Source organism: Anticarsia gemmatalis, chromosome 21 (assembly GCF_050436995.1).
Source record: "Anticarsia gemmatalis isolate Benzon Research Colony breed Stoneville strain chromosome 21, ilAntGemm2 primary, whole genome shotgun sequence".
NCBI lineage: Eukaryota > Metazoa > Arthropoda > Insecta > Lepidoptera > Erebidae > Anticarsia > Anticarsia gemmatalis.
The window spans coordinates 11,306,586-11,332,064 of record NC_134765.1 but is presented as its reverse complement, the minus strand read 5'-3'; the positions used below and the strand labels follow the sequence as shown (position 1 = coordinate 11,332,064).

At 47.0% G+C, this 25,479-nt stretch overlaps 1 protein-coding gene across 8 annotated transcripts in view; it reads left to right on the top strand.

Annotated features, from left to right (window-relative positions):
• Dys (Dystrophin) overlaps nucleotides 1–25,479 on the top strand; it is a 595,099-nt gene that overhangs the window by 23,559 nt on the left and 546,061 nt on the right. For 7 of the 8 annotated variants that reach the window (XM_076128368.1, XM_076128365.1, XM_076128371.1 and 4 more), the window contains 21 exons: nucleotides 15–535; nucleotides 618–760; nucleotides 899–1,286; nucleotides 1,374–1,488; nucleotides 1,780–1,924; nucleotides 2,030–2,182; nucleotides 2,355–2,618; nucleotides 2,736–2,957; nucleotides 5,073–5,705; nucleotides 6,505–7,704; nucleotides 7,969–8,235; nucleotides 8,372–8,587; nucleotides 8,797–8,925; nucleotides 9,057–9,215; nucleotides 9,332–9,496; nucleotides 9,567–9,710; nucleotides 9,797–9,969; nucleotides 10,055–10,532; nucleotides 18,462–18,572; nucleotides 20,208–20,384; nucleotides 20,579–20,900. In XM_076128368.1, coding sequence (XP_075984483.1) covers nucleotides 15–535; nucleotides 618–760; nucleotides 899–1,286; nucleotides 1,374–1,488; nucleotides 1,780–1,924; nucleotides 2,030–2,182; nucleotides 2,355–2,618; nucleotides 2,736–2,957; nucleotides 5,073–5,705; nucleotides 6,505–7,704; nucleotides 7,969–8,235; nucleotides 8,372–8,587; nucleotides 8,797–8,925; nucleotides 9,057–9,215; nucleotides 9,332–9,496; nucleotides 9,567–9,710; nucleotides 9,797–9,969; nucleotides 10,055–10,532; nucleotides 18,462–18,572; nucleotides 20,208–20,384; nucleotides 20,579–20,900 — 6,125 coding nt within the window. The remainder of the gene's footprint in view (nucleotides 1–14; nucleotides 536–617; nucleotides 761–898; nucleotides 1,287–1,373; nucleotides 1,489–1,779; nucleotides 1,925–2,029; nucleotides 2,183–2,354; nucleotides 2,619–2,735; nucleotides 2,958–5,072; nucleotides 5,706–6,504; nucleotides 7,705–7,968; nucleotides 8,236–8,371; nucleotides 8,588–8,796; nucleotides 8,926–9,056; nucleotides 9,216–9,331; nucleotides 9,497–9,566; nucleotides 9,711–9,796; nucleotides 9,970–10,054; nucleotides 10,533–18,461; nucleotides 18,573–20,207; nucleotides 20,385–20,578; nucleotides 20,901–25,479) is intronic. The other variant, XM_076128373.1, reaches the window with a different exon arrangement.

Here is a 25,479-nt window from a genome sequence, read left to right as displayed (position 1 = left end):
TCGTATATTTTCAGAAACAAAATCCGAGCGATGAAACAGCTAGACATGAAATTGAAGGAACTGAACGCGCAGTCGATCATCCTCCTGACGAAGCCGATATCCGCGGCGCACAAGAGCGACGTCGAAGCGGACTCGAAACGAATCAACGAAGACTACGAGGAGCTGCTCCTCGAGCTCACGAAGCGAGAGGTCGAGATCAAAGTGGCGCTCAACAAGAAACCCGCCGACAGACACGAGGACGAGTTCAAGAGCTTGCAGAGCGACGTGCAGGCGATGGAGATGCAGATCGTGTCGGAGCACGCGATGATCTGTGCGCGGGACGTGATGGGCGCCAAGCTGCGCGAGCTGGGCGCGCTGCAGGCTCGCTTCGCCGAGCTGCAGGACACGTACGACGCGGTGGTGCGCGAGCGCCGCGACCACTACGAGAAGGGCAGCGTGCAGGAGCTCAACTTCAGGAGCAGCCTCGAGAACCTCGTCACCAAGTTCGGCGACGCCAGGAGCCTGCTGCAGGGGAAGATCACTAAACTAGAGAACGGTCTGTGTTCTCGTAACGCACGGTACGATGTTTTTACCTTGTCTCGAACGTACGTGAATCGATACGGTTGTATATGTTGCAGGAGTGAAACTGTTGGATCAGTTGGAGCAGGACAGCGCGGCGGTCAGTTCGTGGCTGGACAGTGTGGAGCAGTTCCTGCAGGAGCACGAGTACGTGCCGCTGGGCGAGGTGGAACTGCTGGACCGACTGCTCGACACCAGCAACGTTAGTATATTCACTGATCATATTTTCTCGCATAGGCGGTGCAATTGATTTTTACTTCGAAATTAGTTGGATTTTGAGGTTCTAATCGTAAAAGAATTTTGTTAAGAATTTATTTTATCGGGTATATTCCATTTTCAGAAATTCGAGGAGGACAAATCGACGTACAAGTCGAAGCTGGAGTCTATCGAGACGACGAGAGATACGATACTCGAGGATTGCGACGAGTCTCTCGGCAAGACGATACAGAACGATACGAAAGCGTTGAAGAAACGATTCGACAACGCGACCGACAAGAGCCACAAGCTCAACGAACAGCTGCGGCGGGCGCTGGAGAGGACGGAGGCCGTGTTCCGCGGCGCCGCCGAGCTGGAGGCGTGGCTGGCGGCCGTGGCCGAGGCGCTGCCCGCCGCGCACGAGTGCAACATCACGGACTCCGCCGAGCTCTACCAGATGAAGGCGCGCTTCCAGGGGCTCAAGGACAAGTGCGACGACAAGACGCAGGAGTTCCGCAACCTCAACGAGGCCGGTGCGTACGCGTGCCCGATAACTAACTGTCGTCACTATGCTAGTGACTGATCCGTTTGTAATGGAGTGTAACACTTTGGTGGTGCAGGTAACGACATCCTGCTGCAGGCGGAGCAGCGGCCGCCCGCGGCGCTGGCCAAGCGCATGACGCAGCTCAACGCCAAGTGGAACGACGTCACGCACGGAGTCTACGAGCGGTACAAGTACGTGCATCGTCCACTACCCACCATTATGTTAAAATTCTACTCCTTAGCTAAAAACTTAAATTCTTTTCTTTTTTTGTCGTTTTACTTTTCTTTTCTTTTTCTTTAAAATTCTCAACAAAAAATTAACACATGTACAACATTAAAAATAAGTCATAATATTTACGAATAAAAGTTAAGTTTTCGTGAAGTATACGAATATTGGTCCCGTTTAAGAATGATGATATTCGATGGCGTTATTTATCAATATAAGTTATAACGGAACCTTCCCTCTCCGCGGTGCTCGTGCAGGGTGCTGGCGGAGGCGTGGCACGAGTCGGGCGAGCTGCGCGCGTGGCTGATGCAGGAGAGCGCGTGGCTGGACGGGCTGCAGCGCCGCCTGCGCCGCTCGCCCAACGCGCCCGCCGACGCCGAGGAGATCGCCGAGGAGCTCTACGTCAGTTTGTTCTTATATTTTATCGTCCGATCGTTCTATTGTGTGCCGTTTTATCAAATAAGATTTGTAACGATGAAGTATTCGATCGAGTCGTTGGTGATGCAGGACTTGGAGAACTACATCCAGAACCACAGCGACGAGCGTCTGTCCCGCATCCAGGACATCGGGCGGCAGCTGATCGACGCTCACATCATGCCGGGCTGGATACAGGCCGAGATCGACGCCGTCACCGACCGCTGGAACACGCTCCGAGCCGAGGTGCGACGCGGGGCTCGCTCCGACGATACGTTTTATCTATTTCGACATCGAATTGATATATTTTTTTACAATACCTATAGTTACAACAGAAAAAAAAACTATATACTATTGAGCTTAAAAGATTTTCACGTAACGCGATGGATGCGAGCTATACGTACGTGTCGGTGTGCAGGCCGCGGCGCGCAGCACGCTGCTGGAGCGGTCGGCGCGCGAGGCGGCCGCCTCCGAGGTGTCCGTGGACCGTCTGCAGCAGTGGCTCAGCACCGCCGCCGCCGAGCTCGACACCGCGCCGCCCGCCCGCCGCCGCGCCCTGCGCCGCGAGCTCGCCGAGCAGCGGCGCCTGGCGCAGGACGTGCGCGCCTGCGCCGACACCTACGCCGCCTGCGGCAAGCGCGAGGCCGCCACGCGCCTGCGCGACCAGCTCGACCTCGTGCAGGTACGCGTCCATCCCGCCGGGGGACTGCGGCTCACATTATTCGTCACGTTCGACGATCGTCGTTCGCCGCGTACGTATCCGTTCCGAAAGGAGTGACGCATCGACGTTTTTCGGCAGCGCAAGTTCGAGCACGTGGAGGAGTGGCTGCGCGCGGCCGACGAGGAGGCCCCGGAGGACGAGGCGCCGGGCAGCCCGCCGCCCGGCGCCGACGCCGACATCGGCGCGCGCCTGGAGGCGGCGGCGCGCGCGCTCAGCGCCGTGCAGCACGACTGCGCGCGCGCACTGCCGCTGGCGGGACACGAGCCCGACAACGTGCGCGCGCAGCTGCGGACCTGCCTCGTGAGTACACCTGTGCCTTATATTTATTTACCACTCTGCGCAAGGGTATAACTCCGACGACTAGAAACGTCTCTAAAATGGGAAGCAAAACGTCACTGCCATCTAAAAAAAAAAAAAATTCGCGTTAGTTTGTCTCTCACCCCTAAGTCTCTACGTCGACCCGGCATTGACGTATTAAATGCTAAAAATCCCTCGTAAGATTTCGGATAACATAGTCGAATTCGAATCGTTTCAAATGAGCTCGCGACGCGCGGTGCGCGTCCGTAGCTCCGATATTTGATAAGTGCCGCCACGCTCTGCCGGCCGCTCGCGCCCGCGGTTCGCCTCGACGTCCTTCACTCGGTGAACTATTACATTATTCTCTAATAACTCTTCACAATACCTCACAATACGATACATTACCGAACTGTACGAGTCTACTTCCGATTACTTTTTTGTACGTAACTAAAGTAGTTTGCCATATTTCACGTGAAGAATGGTTTTAATGAGGCTATACTTCTTTATTATCTAAGTATTTTTTTAAAGTACCATATAATAATGTAAAAAATAAATGTAACAATTATCGAACAAAATAATAACGTAATAACGTCATCTCGTACTACAGTAATCATCTCAGATTGCTGGTAGTATTGAACTGCAGTGCAACTATCCCTTCACATCTCGAATGACATATCAAATGTTACATTGAGCAAGTGCAAGTTATGTGAGCTCGTTGTAGGGCTCAGTGTTGTCTCTGAGCGCGCATATGCGTCTTGTCGAATATCCGCCTGTGAACTAGTACAATAGTGAGTGATAGTGCGCGTGCGCGCATTGTTGTGCGCACAAACGCTACTGTTTGTCAACAATGACGGTACTTTCGTCATTATATTGTGTTGTTTATCTATTTTATAATAAGTGAATAATATCAACATTTTGTAACATATCTCGTTTGATCATTGAAACAAACTATCCGGTGTTTCGTAAATTAATAATGTAAATATTTTATTTACCTATTTTTACACACTACGAAAAAACATAATGATTCCACGGAGGAAGTGCGTATATTTAGTTAGATGTAAATGAAGCCTATTATGAAAGTGATCGGAAGCTAGCTGAATGGTATCGGCTATCGTGTATAGAGTGCTAGTGTGTACCGTACAGTATACAGTAGTATCGGCCTAGTGGCTAGCGGCTAGTGTATAGACACAATGCGATTATCCGCCGGGCGCGCACAATGTCGCGTGTCGCGTGTGTGCGCTCTCATCACTCGCATTGAAAGGATTCTATCATTCCATTTGTGATTACACGGCACCTACATTGCGGAGCGAACCTATGGATGTGCCACCGACATGCCAACACCCTTGTTTATTGATATTATATTATGTAAATTTGTGGTTCTCATACCAATATTAATTTAGGTAAATACTTAGTAGTTTTCGGTTCTGTGCAACTTTGCATTTAATTAACGTTGATCTGTTAGTTGAGGGCTAACCGAAAAAAATAAGTATCGAAAGACAAAAAGAATAATACTTCCGTATCATTTTGACTCATTCAAGGTTAGTCAGAGGTTTTTTTTTCTAATATAAATATTTTACCAGTTTAGTATTGTTACAAACTATTTGTCTGATGGTTGTTTTCATCCAAAAACCTCCCAAAATGATTATTCATGGTCCTAAACTTTTGCGTTTGACATCAAATAGGTTCCTACTCGTCTATTTAGCAATGACACGCTTGTCACCTGTATAGTAGCGCTTTATGTTCGCACATCGATGTATCGTTGCGATGAGCTCACTGGTCGCCGTGGCGGCACTTCCGCGCGCGCGCCTCCAGCACGCACCTGCCTCTCTCCGCCGCACCGCTCCACCGCGCTCCCTCACTCTGTACACTCGATATGAACTGGGACTCACTCTACTTACTCGTTATCTTAAGCATCGCTTTATACAAATGGATAGTAAGTACGCACTCCGCTCACATTCATATTGGCACTACTGACTTCAAATATCCCAGTGTCGGCCTGACAGATGTAAGTATACCACTCGGCGATGTCAGTATGATGTCAGTATTGATGTGATCGGTGTAAAGCACGCGTGCTCGGTAATGGTTTCCCGAAGCTTCTTTTTTTGGTTAATTCCGCAGAGGTTCTACCGCACGCTCAGCGAGATCAAGTCCGAGGTGGAGACCATCATCAAGACCGGCCGCAAGATGGTCGAAGAGAAGAGCGTGCCCGAGCCGCAGGAGTTCTCCAAGAAGATCGACATGCTGAAGGAGCTGTACAACAAGCTCGGAGCGCAGATCACCGAGTCTAAGAGCAAGCTAGAGTACGCCCTGCTGACGGCCAGGGAGATACAGAACGACCTGCAGTCGCTGACGAGCTGGCTCGACGGACTCGGCACCAACGTCGGCAAGCAGACCCTGGAGCTGGAGATGTCCCGCATGGAGGCCATCAAGGACAAGCTGAACGGCAACTACGTGGAGTTCGCCAAGAGCTGCGACCCCGTGTACCTGGAGAAGCTGAAGGAGCAGATCGACGCCATCAACGCGCGCTGGGCGCACCTCAAGAAGCACGGGCTGGTGAAGCGCGGCAACGACATCGACGTGCTGCACAAGTACCTGGCCGACATCGAGCAGGAGCTGGACAGCCCCGCCACCATGTCGCCCGCCAAGCTCAAGCTGCTCGCCACCGAGGTGCGCGCCAAGGCGGCCGACGTGGACGCGCTCGACAACAAGCCGCTCGCCAAGCTGTGGGAGAAGATCATCGACAAGATCACGGTAAGTGACCGCCTCCTCTGTCTGCCTACTTAATTTTGTGACATACACTATTATTTCAATTCGACATTCAATTCTTAAATCGTCGTCATAATGGGTCAATACGCTTCTCATGCCATTTCACCACTTTATTTTAGGGAATTACAGTTTACAAAATCTTCGGGAGGCATGTTATTGAACGTTACATTTACCTTTAATAAGGGAAGAGTTGTTGTGTGTCAGAAAGTTATATATATTTGTATAATGCTTTAGTTTCGTTCACTGAACATATTGCACGTAGTTGCGCTTGAGATCACGGTAAGTGCCGGTCCTTGTTGGTGTTGACTGTTGATATTCACGTGGAGTTTCAGTAAACATGTCCAATAACAAACTAAACGTACTGACGATGTGTGTCGTGTGCTCTCCCTCTACCTCGACACCCTTGTATCATATACCTGCGCGTGTGACGCGTGTGACGCGTGTGTCGCGTGTGTCGCGGCGGATCATACTACATACAAGTATACATAGTGTACATAGGATGGTGTTGGTGACTGTGTGTCGGGTGTGAACGATGCTTTGTGTCTCACGGCATACATTGTATACAACATACACGTGGGTGCCACCTCGAGCTTTTAACGGACTCACATTGGCGGGAATCATGCTTTATCACTCATCACTACACGGCGCTTGGGATCATTGGCGAGGTGAGGCCGCCCGGCCGGCGAGTGCGAGACGAGTAAACCCGTGTTTGACTAACATTGTAAATAACAGTGTGGCTTAACATTAACGTTACGACTAAACGATCGGCGGTTTGTACTTGCAGGCGGCCACACTCGGTGAGAGCGCGGTGCTCGTCGAGTACGAAAACGTTACCGATACTATCAAACGGCGCCTCGAGAGCCCCGTCAATACGCCTGACACTGACAAACCAGAGCTCAAAAAGTCTAAGATACCTCTGGCGCTCAAAAGTCCCGTACCTATTAAGAAAGAGATCAAAGAGGGTGGCAATAGAAGTAGGGGTTCCTCGTTAGAGCGAGGCAGACGAATATCCGAGAGTCCCATGTCGGACAGTATCAGTAGCGCGATGTCCACCGACTCCATCGAGCCGTCCATCTCGTGCGTCAGCTCCGTGCCCTCCACGCCGGAGACGCCCAAGAAAGACAGTAGCACCTTCAACCTTCTCAAAGATAGCGATCTTTTCACTCAAATATCCAAAAACAAAATCCAGCCGAAACAACCGCCGGCGCCAGAGAAACCGAAGGCGGATCCTTGCCACATGGTGGAGGTGAAAGAACACGAGATAGTGAAGTCAACCGTGAGTCCCATAGAACCCATGGAGATATATCCGTTCGAGGCCATCGACGCCGTGGTCGAGTTCATACCGCAGAATGTGGAGACTGTCGAGATCATTGACGACACTGAGAACGAGTCGCTGAGCGACTCGGACACTGACGCTCGCCCCAACACCTACGAGAGACGACCCACCGTGGACCTTGGCACCGAACCCAAGACCTTTGTAGTGGAAGTGAAGACTCTGGAGCAACGAATGAGGCCCACTCTCGGTATACTGAAGCGGAAAAACAGTTCCGAAGAGGAGAAGCCGAAGGCGATGCGAGTGACTATGGACGTGCCCGATCTGATACCCTCCACGGAGAAGCAGGAGGAGGACGGCTCCATGAGGACTCCGCCGCCGACGCCCATGGACGAGGGGGAGGCCACCGAGTGTCCCCTCCTTTACGACCTCGCCGTGCGACAGAAGGAGGCTCAGAGGAACCTGCGCCGCGACGAAGTCAACGAGTACCTGATACTGGACGAGGTGCCTAAGGACCAGGCGGCGCTGCCCGAGCCATCCGCAACTGAAGTCATTTTCGATAAAAAACAGGATGTGGATGCCACCGACAAGGCGTTGAAGAAATCAGGTGTCGGCATCAGTGGCTCTACTCCTGAGAGAATCAGAAGAAAATCCAGCCAGAGTCCGGAGGAGGAAGAGGTTATATATTCTGAAGTGGAGGACATGCCTCAGGTAAACGATCTGTTATTGCGTAAATGCAATTAGTTAGGTTATGTAGCAGGCGTGTAGGTGACCTAGTGTCTGATATTTGTCCCATTTGTGTTCGTACAAGTCGTAGGCATGCGCGTAGTTATTGTGACGTCATTAGATCAGGGGTACGGGTTGTACGTCTCGTCATACCGAGGTGAGGTGAACGTAGTATAATTACATCTGTAGGAGTTCTATATAATTATTTACCGAACGTTCCGATTGTAAGCGATGCAATTTTGGCGACAGTTGCGCTCGGCGTCATGTAGTGAGTTTGACGACAAGCAGCCTCTGTCGACGTCGACGCCCATCAAGGCCCCCGAGCAGAAGAAGCAGGTGCAGGTGGTGGCCATGTCGCCCAAGCTCTCCGGGAAGAGCGACGAGCCCGCGAGCCCGCCGCCCGCCCGCGAGCCCAAGAGTCCGTCGCTCGGCTCCAAGTCGCACATACCCATCAGCAAGGAACGATTGAAGTCCGTGCAGAACGAGAAGTATCAGAGAACCGACGAGGACACCAAGGTGAGAGACTCTTTTAAATGTTTCACTTCACTTGCAGTTTCTTCGAAGATCTCTAAAAACGTTACAATCGTGGTTGATTTCCAACACCCTCCTTGTTGGAAATCAACCACGATTGTAACGTTTTGTCAACTCGCAGTCGCCTTCTCCCCCCACGGAGGCCGCGGCCCCGGCAGCCCCGGCGGCGCCGGCGGCGACGGAGGAGAGCTCTCTGGGCGCGCGGTTCGGCGCGGCGGCGGACGCGGCGCTGCTGCAGTGGGAGGCGGCGGCGGCGGCGCTGGCGCGGCGCATGGACGTCATGCTGCTCACCGTGGGCGGCGTGGCCTCCGAGCGCGACCCCGCCAAGCGCCTCGAGGTAATCTGTGCCCGCCGGGCCCGAAGTCGATCGCAACATCGGATCCCGTTATTGCTTGTTTTAATTTTACACTTCTCTAGTTTTATCTATTCGACATTTTGGATTATTAACTTTGAACGATACTCTTTGACTTATTCGCGTTGTTTTCGATATGATTACGTCTTCGGTGCATAGTATTATGAGTGGTGACCTGTGACATTGTGGTATAGATTCTGAAGAACCAGCTGGGTCAGCTGGCGCCGGACGCGGCGGCGCTGATCTCTCGCGGCGACTCGCTCGTGTACGACAAGCACAAGGAGAACCCGCAGCTCGCCGAATACATACAGACGCACTTCCAGGTATCGCACACAAATTACACGATACGCTAATTAATAATTCCCGGCTTCCGGTATCTTCACAGGAATCTCGCACCGATTGACGAATTATTTGCCTTTTATACAGTTTGTAACCACGTTTTTGTTCCGTGTAGGATAAGTTGCGGAACAAGTGGTCGATGGTGATGGCGGAGATCGAGGTGAAGCGCGAGCTGGCGCTGGCGGCCGAGGACAACGTCAAGGAGCTCACCAAGCTCGTGGACCGGCTCCAGGCCTGGTGCGACTCGCTCGACGAACTCGTCAAGAACGATCCGGTGAGACGACCGTCATATATGTGTATCGACAAATATCCTACTTTTTTGTTGTACCGTTTTCTGTGAGCCAGATAGAGGTGAATCGTTTTATCGATGGATACCTGTTCGTACCGCAGGAGCGCGCCCGCACCGAGTACGCGGAGCACGAGAGCGCGGCGGAGCGCATCCAGCAGCTGTGCCGCGAGCTGCGCGCGCAGCACGTGGGGCTCCCGGACCGCGCCGTCACGGCCGCGCTCGCCGCCTGGAGCCGCGCCGCGCCGCCGCCCGCCGCCGGCAAGCAGGTGCGGGAGTGCGACGAGCCCGGCACCCGACCGCGCCCCGACCGTGCTCTGACAGTGTGTGTGTGTGCAGGAGGCGGAGGCGCGCTGCGGCGAGTACGTGACGCGCGCCAACCTGGCGCGGGAGAGCGTGGCGGCGCTGGCGGCCGCGCTGCGGGCCCATCCGCTCGGCGGCCGGGACTACGACGACTTCCCGCTGCAGGAGGACGCGCTCGCGGTACTTATACGCTTAATCGTCGGCGCGAGTGCTTCTCGAACCCGACGATGACTAAATCAATAAATGAAATGTATCGTTACCCGTAGCGCATCAAGGCGTCGATGGCGGAGACGGGCGCGGCGGTGGAGGAGACGGAGCGTGAGTTCGGTCGCGTGAGCAAGCGCGCGAAGGACGTGCCCGCGCAGGCGCGCCGCGTGCGGGACAAGCTGCGGGACGAGTGGGCCGCGCTCGAGCGGGCCTACGCCGACCGACACGAACGGTAACCGATCCGCCTCATATTATAAATTTACTCTTACGTCGTTCGATAAACGCTCACCGTACGTTCGACGACGCGTCGTCGCCAGGTGGACGAAGTGCCAGGCGGCGTGGGCGAACCTGTACTCGCTGCTGGAGTCGTGCGGCGAGTGGCTGGACGGCGCCGAGCGCACGCTGGCCGCGGCGCGCTCGGCGGACGCGCCGCTCAAGGACGCCAAGCAGAAGGCGCGCGACCTGCACAAGCAGATGGCGAGCCGCGCCGCGCTCGTGGCGGGCGCGCGCGCGGCCGGCCGCGGCGTGGTGGGCGCGTGCGCCGCGCCGCTGGCGCGCGACGTGCAGGACCAGCTGGACCTGCTGGCGTCGCGCTGGCACCACGCGCAGCTGGCGCTGGGCGAGCTGGCGGAGCGCCTGGGCGCGGCCGAGGCGCAGCTCGTGGTGCGCGAGGGCGGCGCGGCGTGGGCCGGCGCGGCGCGCACGCAGCTGCGCCTGGTGGCCGAGCTGCTCGACACCACCAGCGCCAACGTGTCCGACCGCACCTCGCTCTCCATCCGCCTGAGCCTCGTCAAGGTACCGCACCCTTTTACTACGCCTATGTTCGGTTTCGGTCGAAGCCTGCTCGTGAACGCGACGCCGGCGTCTTATTTTTAAAATATGCGTAAAACGCTATCTCGCCGAGTAGTATTTGGTGTTGTTAGTTTCGTTTTTATTCGATACGTAATTTATTTAGCGGCGTTCGTATCACAAAAACATAACAGCACAACTCGAGTAGATTGTACTTCCGGCTACACCGAAGTGTTCGAGTTACGAGTGAAACATCCTAACTCGATTTTAACAGAATTCTGCTATAAACGTCCATATGGTGATTTAGGAGTTATTTTTTGTTTGTAGTTTGTGTCATAACTCGTTGGCAATGTACGAGTATAGTTGGCCACGTTCAACAATAAAATGTTAGATATCTGTACAAAAATGCAATTATAATTTGTGGCATGTCGCACTATAAATCACTCGGTAGGCGCACTCACTACCAAATTCCTGAAACGCGTCGTATCAGAGCTGGCGCGCTGCCAGTCGCCCGCCGCCGCCTGCTAACACGCCGATATAAGCAACGTGTACTCTAACATAACCAGATAAGGCTTATATTAGCTTAAACTAGAAAATGCACGCCAATGCAGTGTCGCACATAGAGCCGAGATTGAACTAATGTTGTCAAACAATATTGAACTGTAATGTGAGTGAGTTAGAGTTGATAATGCTCGTTGCGTGTCGGTATAGTCACGTGTAGTTGTTTGTTTGTTTGCGCGGTGCATGTTGTGTATTTGCAGTTTCGTTTCGCTTCCTAGTTCGCTGTTGTTTCGGACGACAAAGCTCTGTTTGATCTACAATTTATTTGCTAACTTACGTGTAAATTGAAATTTATAGCTTTTATACGACTTGCGAGTATCCCCCGACTAGACTTTTACGTAGAGGAGGAATACACATTGGAGCTTGTACTTGTAACTAAATATTATCCGTTTCAATTTGAATGCATCATTTTGTCAAAATAACGGGACGTTATACTCGTACATTCATTTGTTTTCAGTTGATTTCCTCGTAACGTCGATGCTAAGATAAATCGTATTGTAACGCCCAACAATATCTTTCGGCGATTGTCACGCACGGAGATCAGTAAGAGTAACAAAAAGAATGGAGGCGTAACTTTACATCACGTTGTCACTGTCTAACGTGTAGTGATGCTCACATGTATGTTTCCGCGTGCTAAGTACCAGAGTGACGTGTAGATGTCTTCTGTTTGTTGCAACATGGACACTAGGACAAGTAATAGACAGTGCGTCGCTTGTGAGCCGCGGCTATATCGGGTAGCGCTGATTTGTTGCTCACATAACTGTCATAACGACTTGTGAACTCAAAGCTGTTATGACAATATAAATCCATGTTTTATTGCTGTTAATTATTCTCGCCAATATTTGACTAGCGCAGTTAGGGAAGCCCTCAAGTTGACGAATATTCAATCTTTACGCGGATCAAAACTAGATATCGTTTCGTATGGAATTTTAGCAACGGCAGAATCGAAATAAAGAAACCTAAAAATTTTACCAATTTAGTACAATCATACCACGAGTACAAGAATTGCCTAGTTTGTGTTAGGTTGTCGTGTGGCGGTGTTGACGCCGCACTTGATGTGCTGGCTCCTCTTTGTATAGTGACCGCACGGTGATGTGAATTGTATTTGCTTTTGATTTACCGTGCACGTATGATAAAATAATAAGTCGGTAGTGAAGTGAAGTTTGAGCCCAGAGCCCTAATGGTTTTAGGAATCCCAGGGGGTTTTGTTATCATTTATTAATAATTTCGCGTGCACGCAAGAAAGTGCGAGTGTCGGCCGGTTCACTGTCGTGCTATGTTCAGACTTGATCGACAATATGAAGTGCGGTGTGAGCCAGGCGCGGCGGCACGGACGACACGTGCCGCGCTAATGACCCCACGCAGTTATGTACATCTATCATATGCGTGCAGTCGCAGCTTCCATATCAATCGCAGCACTTTTGGAACTGTACCCGACTCTGCCTGACTCTGCCTGACTCTGCCCGGTGAGGGGTGCCACGCTCGACCCTCTATTAGCTTACAATGTGTTGCAAGATACGCGTACATAATGACACACATCGATAAAGTCTGAAACCCGAACACGTTTTTGAGGGTCTGGGCTTTTTGTGAATGGACAACGTTACACATTTAGAAGCGCAATTAATTAATGAAAAAAATAAAATAAAAACTAGTGTTGACTGGAAGAGGCAGTTAAGAAGTGAAGCCAAGTGTAGATAATCCATGGACAGGTATAATAGTTAACATATGATAAGCCTTGATTGCGGCGAGGTGACCGCAATCTCATTAAGGCTCGCTCGTTGCGGGCGCACGAGCGCTGCAGCCGCCACCGACCACGACTCACCGCGACCCACCGCGACGCGTCGCGGTCACCAGACTGCGTGTCATTATCTACTGCTCATACATTCACTCTCATTCACTTTTACAGTAACATTGTGCAATTAGTTGCTTCGATTAAATGTAGTTTTTGGTAACGTAACTTAAGGGTTGGTTAGCGTTATAATAATGAATTTGCAGAAAATAAGTAATAGGTAAATTAAATATTAATTAAGACGCTTTATGGCTTATGGCGTTAAATCATAGCGTATTAAATGGACTATTATAATGGTTGATATATCATAGACATTGTGGTGAGGTGACCGCAATCTCATTAAGCGTAGTGCACACGCGACCGCGCGTCGTCCCGTGTCGTGCCGTGTCGTCCCGTGTTGTGCCGTGTCGTGCCGTGTCGTCCGGCGCCGCGGTCACGTGCACGTCATTATCTATCGCTCGCTCGTTTACTACGCTCATTCAACAATTTTACGTTAAGTTCTAAATGATTTTTTTGAATTATAGTTCTCAATATCCCTCTTTGCTCACCTTATGCTCAACTCTTGTATCACGCACTGAATGTCTCCATCCAATAAATAAGTAAGAACTAAATATTGCTTAACGCCCTCCATAATCTGTATCCTTCGTAAAATGGACTCAAATCTAAGATTTAAATATGTGTTGATGAGATGTCGGTTCAATGTAAGTTTGACGAAGTGATGGTCGTGATGAGCGCACGCAGGTCGCACGCAGGTCGCCGATGCTACACGTCGCGATATTTCGGGCGGCGGCGGACAAAAATAACGCGTTTGTTTGTGTTCCATAAATAAACGTACTCTTACGACTACACACTTATTACGTACAGTTACCTAACATTCGCATTCATCAGTTCATTAGGGAAACTCTCGGTACAACACTATTTATGATCTTTGTTGGAATTCTACTTGTAGTCAAAAGCAATGAAACTGTTGATTCTGGTTTAGTTTAGCCACACAATTATCTGTTAAGTGAATATTAAATCACATTTGAAATATGGCCGTGATAATTAATAGCAGCAGTTTACCTCCCCTCGCTTAGGTTTTATTCTTAGAGACGTAGTCCATGTCGCCATAATTTAGGTGCGTTCAATTAGAAGCTGTCACGCTACAGATACACCAGTTATTTGTGTCGCTATGTGCACCCTGCACACTGCACGTGTCACCTCCATACATCGACGTATGCAGCTGCACTTTACTGCATACTAACGTATTTGGGTTAGCTTCGTAAAATTGAATATTAAATGGAAAGCGTCGTTTAATGTCCAGGAACTGTCGGGTGAAAGAGCTGATTGTTCTGTGAGCTAGCCACCACTAAAGTTAATAATTTATTATGGCTGTTATATAGCCCAAAGCGCTCTGACGTATCTACTGTAGACAATAGACAAGGGTTGTATACGAGTTAGTATAGAAACTGAACTAGGTATCATTCTTATAATCATTTAGGCTAGTTATGATCATATTGTCGAGTTGAGCGATGTGATCCTGACCTTGTTAGTAAACACAAGATGTTCCGCTGTGACCTATCGTCAGTGTGAACGTCCGTGAAGTGACTCGCGTCGCTATTCAGCCGCGAACAGTGTGAACTGACGGACTGACAGAGAGTTCACACTTACTGAACATCGTTATATGTATAACGTGAATGTGTGTATATCAGTCGTCACCCTCGCATCAACACACACTCTACTGATAACTCACTCCGAATACTGAAACATCTGTTCCGAACACTCCTCTACGTCAAATTAATATTGTTTGTTTGTGTGCATCGTGACATTTAAGTGCATTTTTGAACTGACAAAGGTCAATAACCTTTCACAGATTTAGTCATTTCAGTGTTATACTAAAATATTTACATTATTTAGGCTGTTTTTGATACAAGAAATATAAACAACACTTCGCTTTATATATGAAATATTATAAACACAAAAATATCTTCTTGTTCTGAAAAGTGCGGGCCCAAACTGAAGCCAAGAGCTAGTATAGAATGTTATGAACGTATTGAACACTCTTGTGTGTCGGTGTGTCGGTGTGTTGGTGTAATAATCGTAAAGTAGCGTACCGCCGGCGTAGTGTTTACATTGCGTTGAGTTAACGTCGCACGCGCATACACACGCCGACCATTATCGCTCCCATATTATATTATCTCAAACTAGAAGAAAATATTCTTAAAGCGTTACTTCCACGAGTAATCCTGTAATCTCAAGCACTTGTTAGGTTGGTTTAAGTCGAGCAGTTCCCAATCTTAGGCTTTGATTATAAAAGCAAGGCTCGTAATGTACGCAAATTACGCTACCATTACTCTTCAGAGTCTTCAGCGAGTTTATCTTCATCTCCAGAGTTTGTTTTGTTTCTAGTAGTATAATCCTCTCAAGGATCTTGTTGAGTTATTTGTTAGTTTGCTCATAGCGGTCGGGTGTGTTGTTGTGATCGCTTCAAAGAGTTATGATCGGCATCAGTCTGGCATGGCTCGCCACACGTCAGAACTGTCGCGGCATTCATCGAGGCCCCTCGGGATTATATAAACGACATCGTCTTGATATACGTTTGACGTTTACATCTCAGTTTATACTGAAATATTGAACTAGCAAGATTGTACATATATAAGATTGTTCTCTCGGGTTCGAACTATCAACCACATGTCAGGTGTCAACTTATTCCACTCAGCTATCATTTGTTTGTCATTAGCTCCAGAAAATTTAGAACAGTTGTTACGTAACGATATATGCACCGAGCCCTTCCGTACGTGCAGTGTATGCAGTGCATGCAGTAGATGCAGTGTATGCAGTGGTTTCAGCGTCCCTACAAGGAAGTGTAGTGATGAGTCGCACATGTACGTGAACTATCGCGCCGGGCTATTTCTGAATCTATGAAAATATTCGTGTCCCATGTTGTGTGCTCGGTGCCACAACGTCGTAAGTGCCGCGCGCGCGTCGCGCTGATCTCACCGCTGTGATGATCGGCGCAGTATCAGATTGGTTTGATCGCACTACTCATGAAGTATAGCTGAGCGGTGCGCTCGCCGCTTATGTTTAGTATCCCGGTGGGCATTTCCGCGAGTGTGCGTGTTGTGAGGTGCCACCTCCGACTGACACAGACGTTACACTACCAGCACTTGTCTCTAGTGAATGACGCGCCACTACGACTGTCATGTGATTTGTTTAGTGATCTCTGATTAAAAACGTGTTTGATACTCGTATGTATTATTTTGATTATTAATATTCACGCGGTTATTTATTGTGCTACACCAGTAGAGAGTGTATGTGTGCGTGTGTGTGTGTGTATCGTAGAGGTGTATCAAAAGTGAGAGTTGTCACGTTACACTCGTTACTACTGAACAATTACTTTCACTCTTATTTACACCGAGCTTTCATTACTGGGGTAGCTTTGCAGCGTCATAACAACTGTTACAGCGACTTTAAGTTTGACTTATTTCGACAATTTGAAATCTTCTTCTTCTTATCGTATGGTTAGTGTTCAACCTAGTGTCAAAGTTGTTCAAGCCGCCCGAAGGCCTTTGACGTGGCTAATATTTGAAATAGAACTCTTAAATACAAATATAGTTTAGACAAGTTAACTAATTGAATTTTGCAGTTGCACGTTCAGAGTAAATGGCAGTCGTTATATCTGATATATTTTCAGTTTAATTATGAACATCCTGTGGGTAAATGTCATATCAAACATTTCCACGAACATGTATAGTACGTATACAGATGAACTAGGCTGCATCGTGCCGCGTCGTGTCGAGTAGTCGCGAGGGTACGCGGCTCTCGCCGATCGATGGCGACACTCGTAAAAGTGAATGGATGTCGTCTGCCCACCGGTCGCCGCGACACGCCGCACCGCGCCGCACCGCACCGCACCGTGTCGCGCCGCGTGCAGTCGAGCGCTGCACCCTCCGTCTGTGTTATACATGCATTTAATTAGTACCTACCCATGTACACGACACGCGTCTGTTGCTGCGTTCAACTTACACTTTAACTTTGTGTGACGACTAATTGTCAAATCTCAAAGGCTGTCTGTCTGTTGTTAATTTAATTAACACGTCTGAAAACAAGAAATTTGTCTTAAATCCGCTGTTGGAGGGTAAATTCAATTTGCAAGAATGTTTGTAGGTGTAGAAACTATAGGAATGTACACCGTTCCACGATTTCCATACGAGGAGTAGGCTCCAAAAAACGTTCGGCGAACGGTAATGCATTAGGGTTTTAATCTCCCCCTCCACGTACGTATGCATTATACGATGCATCCCCGCGTCGTTCCGTACCGAGCTGAGTGCGGCCTCAGTGCGGCGCATTCAGCAGATCGCGCCATAAGCTCACCAAATTGAGCCGTTAATCTTTGAGCGAACGTCAATCGATACGGAGGCCACGCTTGTCAGCGTCTCCAGTCCCGCACCACCGCATACTACTTACTGTACTCACTTGTTTATACCTATATCGACGACAGCGTTAAAATTACTGTTTTAGGGTTTTTATTGAAGTTAAGATATTTTTTCTTATTCGAAATTTCATGTAATAATACATTTCTAGAGAAGTAAGAATCTAAAAGCTCCTTTACAAAATAAGAGCCGTTTAAGCAAATTACTGTAATATTTATGCGATATATTGAAATGTCGTTTAATGTGTGGTATCGTCGGTATCGCGCCCGAGAGACGTACGTACACGAATCGTATCACTAATGTGCGTTAACGACACGCGCCCGCTCCGCTCCCGCACCGCCCCCGCACCGCGCCCGCTAATACTCACAAATTGTTCGAATGCCTCCTCCTGACTGAGTGCTTATCTCTTTAAACGTTGTCGTTACCTTCAATAACGGTATTTCTGATAGTCGTTTATAAGAGCTGGTAGGTAGTTACTGTACAGTTTATTGAGTTAGGTGTTATTATGATATTATACTCATAGTCATCGGTTCCCATCGAATCAGTATAAATAAAATTGTATTGATATTACAGCAGATTCACAATTAAAGAACAAAATCGTGAAGTTTCATAATTTCCCGAATCTTTTTAATGAAGTTTAGACACCAAGTTATTGTAAAATTCAAGTATTCTGCCGCAGGTACTATGGTTCAATACCTAGCGAAACATTTTTGGAGAACACTAACTGTTGTGCAAATATAATAATTAAATATCGTCGTACGTAGGCACGTAGTTGCAGCACCTGGCGGTATGCGTGGTGCATTTACCGGCGTTAGTGAGCGAGTACCGTGGCGTGCGCGCCGTAAGCCTTATTGGCTGTTAACGCGCCACCCGCGCCACCCGCGCCACCAGCGCGATGTTGCCATTAGCGATATAATTTAGATTTTCACTACCTATCATATTTATTACATCAATTTGGATGCTGGCTCGTGAAAATATATGCAGCGCTGTAATGTGTTCCCAATTATAAATTGATCCAGAGCGTGGAAAGTTTGCCAACATATTTTGTTTATTTCAACGACGCCAAAAACAAATGAATGTTTGCTTAGATTATCTTATTTGGCGATAAATATGAAATCAAACTATTCCGTGAATCCGTATATCTTGTATAAGAATGTGTGTTGTTGTGTGCAGGCTCGCGAGGAGGAGCTGGCCAACAAGCTGAAGGACATGGAGGTGCTGCGCAAGAACAAGCAGCTGCCCAAGGGCGAGCAGCCCGCGCTGCTGCAGGCTGAACTTGAGAAGGTACGTACTCCTTACGTTTCAGTGGCCACTGTCTGTAACATCGTGTGTATATCACGTTGAGGATAGCGTGCTTGTATGTGAACACATATGTGTAGTTTAATTAATTGTGAGCAAGATACTAGTGTTTGTCCAACAAAGAAGAGGACTACGAATCAGTCATCTAAGGATTGTTTATGAAAACAAAAAGTAACTGAAACGTACTCCGAGTTTTTGTGTGAAATATGAACACGTCTGGGACGTGAAGCACGTGAGAGAGGTGTACAAACAAACACACAAACTGTACAGTGCGGTGCGGTGTAGCGCGTGTGGCGGCTCGCGGCGCCACGAGTGTCGCTAAGTGCCGCCGCCGACATACGCGCCCGCCGCCACGCTGCACTCTACCTACACACTAGTACATTATCACTCAAACATAATATTTACATATCACATTTTACTCAAAGTATAAGTTTACAGTCGCATGAGAAATGTTATGAGATAGATCAAAAATAGTCGTATTGGACATATTGCCTAGTTACTTCATATTTATTGATCAGCTGTAGTGTAACAATCACTCGTCAGGGCGACCTTTAAACTATTGTATACGATAATAGCATGACACTGAAAGTTCATTGACACCGTGACGAGTATAGCACGTTGTCGCCGACGACGCCCACGCGGCCTGGTGCTGTCACCTCATGACGACACAATACTATTACTATGTACACACCACTCTCATGCTTCTATTTCTGTCCATTCATTACGAAGTGATCTTTAAGCTTCAAAATTAATGAATTAACTTCATTGTTAGGTATAATAAACATGTAACGTGTTGCTAAAAATATTCTATTTAATAAACAAAATAAGAGTGCCGTAGAGCAAGCGTCGCCACTGTGTAGCTAATTTCACAAACGTGAAGATGGTCACGCTAGAAGGATTAGTGTTGCTAAGTCAAAAGTGCATCGTGCGTGTACGTGCACGTGACGTCGTTGAGCACGTATACGTACAGTGTGTACGTCGCCACAGCGTGTAGCCGTGTGTCGGGGTTAAGTGCACCGCCGAGTGCGTGGCTAGACTGAACACCCCTCGGCGTAGAGGGCCCGCTACGTGTGCTACGTACTACGCTACGTCGTAGCAACGCTCAGCCACTAATGGTAATTACGATGTAATTATACGCGTTGCAGTTATGGCACATTAACGCCACTGAAATTTAGTAATATCGCACCGAGCGAATATGTTTTGCTAAATTAGTTACTTTGAGCGTACATGTGGCCCAGAGTTTAAAATATATTATTTATGTTCGGATGATCTGAATATAATTATATTCCTGTTTCGTCCAGTATTGATTGAGGTCGTTGAAACTTATTTCAAACAGATATAGTTAAACAAAAACAAAAAGGAAATATCGTAGTACTGAGTACCTAAGCAGAAATGTTAGAAACCAGGGTGTTAAGTTGTGCTCGCTCCGACTAATAGTAGACAAGTTGTGGTGCGACGCGACACTTGCTAATATTTCGCCTTATTGTTCAAGCAAAATCTGGGCCGCGTGGACAAACTGGCGACGCGACGGGTTGACATCGTTATTTTTAGTAGTGGTATAGCTATAAGTATTATGATTAAAGTAGGAGTGATGCTATTGAAATGTGACTTGATGCACAGGCGCAGGCAAGTCTGTCGGCGCACCGCGAGTACATCAACAGCAAGCTGGCGGCGCTGAGCAAGTCTGCGGCGCGGCTGGACGCGGCGCTGGCGTGGGCCGCCGACGCCGCCGCCAGCCTCGAGCGCGCGCACCACGCGCCGCAGCCGCAGAGAGACGACACCGTCAAGGAGATCGCTGTGAGTTTGCACTCTTTTGTTTTATAAGTTTAGGTATATTTAGGTTATTATATGGATCTTAGATGAGCCCGTCAAAAAAAAATTGTTATCGATTAAAAGGTTTGTGAAGTTAATCCTTTAGATGTTCCATCAGGATGTTTATTTTCTTTGAATTAAAGACTTCATGATTTTAACCGTTAGTATATTGTTCACAGGCAATGGTGAAAGACCGTGAATCGGAAGTGCGTGAAGTGTTAGAGAACTATAACAACATGGAGCGCGAGTGTGTGTCCGCGAAGCAGACAGTGTCGGGCGAGGTGCGGGACAAGGCACTACGTCTGCGCGAGCACTGGGCGCAGCTGCGGGCCGCGCTCGACGACGTGCCGCGCGACACTGGCTCGCGGGACAATGTGTCGCGGGACAACGTGTCGCGGGACAGTGTGTCGCGGGACAACGCGGCGCGCGACGTGTCCGTGGTGCGCGAGTCGCCGGCGCGCAGTGAGGTGTCGCGCGCGTCCGTGGACAGCCAGCAGAGCGGTGAGTGTTGCACGCGGCCCGCGGTGCTGGGCTTACTTGTGGGTGTTACCTGACGCACTGAGCTATCGTCAAGGTGACTAACATTACAATCCCTGTGATAGTTGGGCATTTGAGTGACTTTGAATGATGTCAGACATGATTCACTCAAGTTTGAGCTAAGACGCGAAGTTCGGGAGAATTCGACGATTTAATTTAACAAGTAAACTCACTGAAACTTCTAACTCTCAAACAACTCTTTCCACTTGGGTATTGAGAATATTTGTTTACAATCATATGTGTAGATGTCGCTAGTGGATCACAACGATAGCTCGGTGTAACTGGTACTGGTGGTAAAGTCTACAGCTCTTTGTAAATATGTTGTTTGTTTGTATGTTTGTAATAAACGTATGGGATACTAACAGCTCGTTTCATTCACTAATCGTAAGGAGTACTCTGTAGTTGTAACATAGTTGTAAACTTGAAATAAAATAACATAACCATTATAGCAAGAGCTCATTTATTATATTATTATGATCCAGTTGCTCAAATACACACATGCACAACTCTGTTCCCATGGAGAGTAAACCGATATAAAATAAAGTAATTTGCTATGATATTTCATTTGTAGGTCCTTGCTGAAATAATAATGACATTGTAAACGTATTCATATAAGGTGGAATCTTGCTATAATCGTGGTATATAGTTCGACTTGTTTTACTAAACCTAATGCTGTAGAGCTACATGTATAGTAGTACACACTAACATTGTATATCGTCTTGGTGGTGGCGTGGTCATGTGGTGGTCGTGTGGTGGTGGTGTGGTGGAGACGCGGTACTAACTTAACACACTGTATGCAGATATTAACACTCACTGAATGAAACACACGCACTCTGTACATAATTGTATTAACACTAGCTATGAAACCAACTGTGTATTGTTCAACAGGTCTATTCAATATTCATGTAACATGAAGAAATTACATTCATATTACCCTATACTAAACAATATTTAAAAGCCACACACGAGTGATACTCGGGTCCCTGCAAGATCGAAACATTTCTTATCGTTTGAATCAGTTAAAAACAAATCAATTTTGAATAATTTCTAAATAATTCCGTCTTCAGTACTTTTAAATTAATTACTGTACAATTACTTCTTATTGTTCTGCCATTTGAATAAACAACGTGCCGCTACCGTGTCTTATTTCCTACAATGTGTAGGTATATAAGGTAGGGCGAGAGGTCTTCAGTGGTATAAAGCACAATTTTTTTATTATTTAAATTAGCGAAGTATCAACCATTAACTTTTTAAACAAATTTCTACAGTATGTACGTAAACAACTATACCACAAAGCTCGATCACCGGACCCGCGAGTCATATGACATTCGAATTAATGAAACTAAAATGAGAAAGAATGTTACAATATTAAGCCTCTTTTTCCTAGCGACTCTATTATTCGCGAGGCGGCGCACGCGACGCAGCCGCACTGTATGAAGTGATGTGCCAAATCGAGTTGAAATTCAATGACTCCTTCATTCATTTTAATCGATTACTCGAGTTAAACGAATAAAAGGAGTAAAAAAGAAAAAAAAAAGATGTCACGTAATTCTATTGCTGATTTATTATTTATTTAAGCTTTACATCACGTGACCTTTATTTTAAATTATTTTTTATTTAACATATAGGTATTTTAAAATTATATTATGTTATTTCACTTTTAAAAGTTGACATGCAAATATCGGATACACGAATAGTACTAAAGCGGTTACAATTCAATCTCGAGTTGATTCAAGGTAAGTCCAACACGTGTTAAATCGAGTTGACCATCACTAGTTTGATGTACTTTGATCTATCCCGCCGGCCGCCAGTGCCGCGCGAACCTGTGGCATTGTCACTCATGCCGGTGCATTTCGCGCGCTTAAAACAAAAAAAAGTTAATCTTGTGCAAAAAGAACGCAAATTTATGACTATTGTTTTAGTTATTAGTGTACTTAAATAGTGATAGGTAGTTACTTTTTTTGTGTAAAAAGACATTTAAATAATAAGGTTTGAAGTGGTTACTTACGATTAAGTGCGATAAGTACGACATAGTGTTATTGATGGTTTACCATTATTAGGTAGTGAGTGTTTGTGTAGTTTTCGTGATGTCTAATAAAAACCGTATAGATTCGTTCCTTGGATTCGGCGGGAAATTTGTTATCAATATAGTGTGGCAATACCGATTTGAACTGTATAGGTATCCGTCCAGATGGCGATCACATTTAGCACGTTCAAATTTAAACATTCTGCATTGATTTTCCAAAATAATTACCGAAGAGAATCGAAGTGATTAGTGATGATTAATAAGCAACAACACCTAAGTGATAATAACTAACAAGTGGGTAGATAATGCATTCGCCGCACGAAATGTTAGTGTCGTCACAAGATCGAGACGCGCCGGCGCCGTACTCGCGAGAATTGCTTCGTTGCCGCTGTTGCCTCAGCGTACACGTAAGTAATCATTTGTAGTCATACGTATGAATGATAGTTTGGAGAATTAAAGAGTAAAACAGTTTTGATAACATAATTTGATAATTTAGTAGGTACGTGTAACATTCTTTTTGAATTAGCCAACAATGTAATTTTTCTGTTTGTTACAAGACAACCTAGCCCTATCCATACGTTGACGGAAACATGCCATGGTAGCGGCGCGTTGTACTTTTAACATAACGCAGAGTCATGTTTCTGTGTTTGCTATAACTTAGCTATTACCTCACAGTAGTCCCACGTGGTCATGATATCAAGCTGCCTATACAGTCAATACAAAGTGTGTGATGCCACAATACTGCTGTTGACAATGGCAATGAGTGCTAAACGGTGCGCAATCATATCGCTATTAGTAAGGGGAGCGGCCGCCAGGGGGCGACACACGACACACACGCGACTGACGGACGGACAGATAATCACTGACGAATTAACGACTTGCCATCAACGTTCATTGACAGTATAGTGCAGTAGTGCTACTTGATGCTGTCTTTCAGAAGCATACGACTTAACAAAAAGCTTGAATATTATTTCCGATAAAGCGTTTTGATTCACAAACGTAGCTTTGGATCATTTTAAGATTGTTGCCTTGTGATTCGCCCCATGGGGAAAGTGTGTTGATTTTGTGTAAATATTTTTGAAAGCGTTATTATTCACCTAGAACTAGAACAAATGCTCGTTAAATGACAAATATTCTATTTAATTTACATAAATAAGAATTTGAAAGTTTGAATACTGTCTTTATCGTGTCTGTTAACTGTCTTTTAAGTAACATAGCTCGTGGTTAATGTAGAGTACATGAACAGTACGTACAGTATGTAGGTCGTGCGGAGTTCGGACGGAGGCGAGAAGTTTTTTCATTAAACCGTGACGTCACGCGTGTCGGCGAGTGTTTCACGCGCTCTTATTACATCGACGCGTATCTACGGTGCGTCGCGACTGCGTGCGACTCGCTGCGACCCGGTGCCGAGGCGCTGATGCCGCTTTGATGACCGAATACGTAATCATTCCCTTATTGCCACTCTTATTTGTATGGAACAAACACGTTACACTACCGCCACTTTCTAATTTGACTAGATTCAACCTTTTTACTTTACTGATATTACGATAAATTTGAAGCTTTTTCATTATTGCTTCTACATAGTCAGAAGACATTTATGCTAGCTTAGATTTTGAAGTTATATTTGTTATACAATTCATCGACGCTTAACTTTCTGGTGGAAATCATGATAGTTATCACCGAATAACTTTACAGACCCTTTGGCAATGTGTTCATGTTCATCCAAAACTTCATCGTTGAATTACTCTGAACGGTAATGCTGCTCCTAAATACAATGTTCCCTCTTTAAGACAAGTTTACTATCCATAGTTAATGAGACGGCAGATAGAACTAAGCATGTAGTAATTGTGTGTTAATTGATCAGATATCGTGTAGGAAGGTTAATCGGCTTGCGCGCTGCTCGCCGCTCTAATCTGCACTACATGTTTAATGCCCTCCGCCGGCTGTTAGCGGCACAAAGTCAATACACATCTCCCGGGACTGGAACACTTGATAAGCCATCAAGTAAATGGAGCACGTCGAAGTGCTCGAGCATCGAACCCGCGTCGTTAGTGCCGCTACATAAGGAGCCTACATTATTCTGTTTCAGAGGCTCTTTACTATTTAACGCTGGTTTCGTTCAGGTGCCTCGCTGCACTTACTATGTGCATATTAGATACGCTGTCTATAAGATGATTGTCTACTAAGTATCACAGAATATTTGATGATGCACGTAGGTACCACTATTTAAGAACCTTCAGTCATTTACTCTCTTTTGGAATATTTTCCCCGACCTGTGCGAGGAAAGATATCTTACAGACCAGTCCGCCCATACCCACTAAGCTATGGGATTCTATAAGACAGATAGGAATTAGGGACACATTTCACGGTCGAACACATGCGGGCGTGATAACACACGTTTTTAGGATTTATGTATACATACCTATATATTCGCTAGCGTGCAGGCTGCCTTACCATATATTTTTTATGATAATAAAATTCTTTTTTTCGGGTATCCGTGGTAGTTTGACTATAATA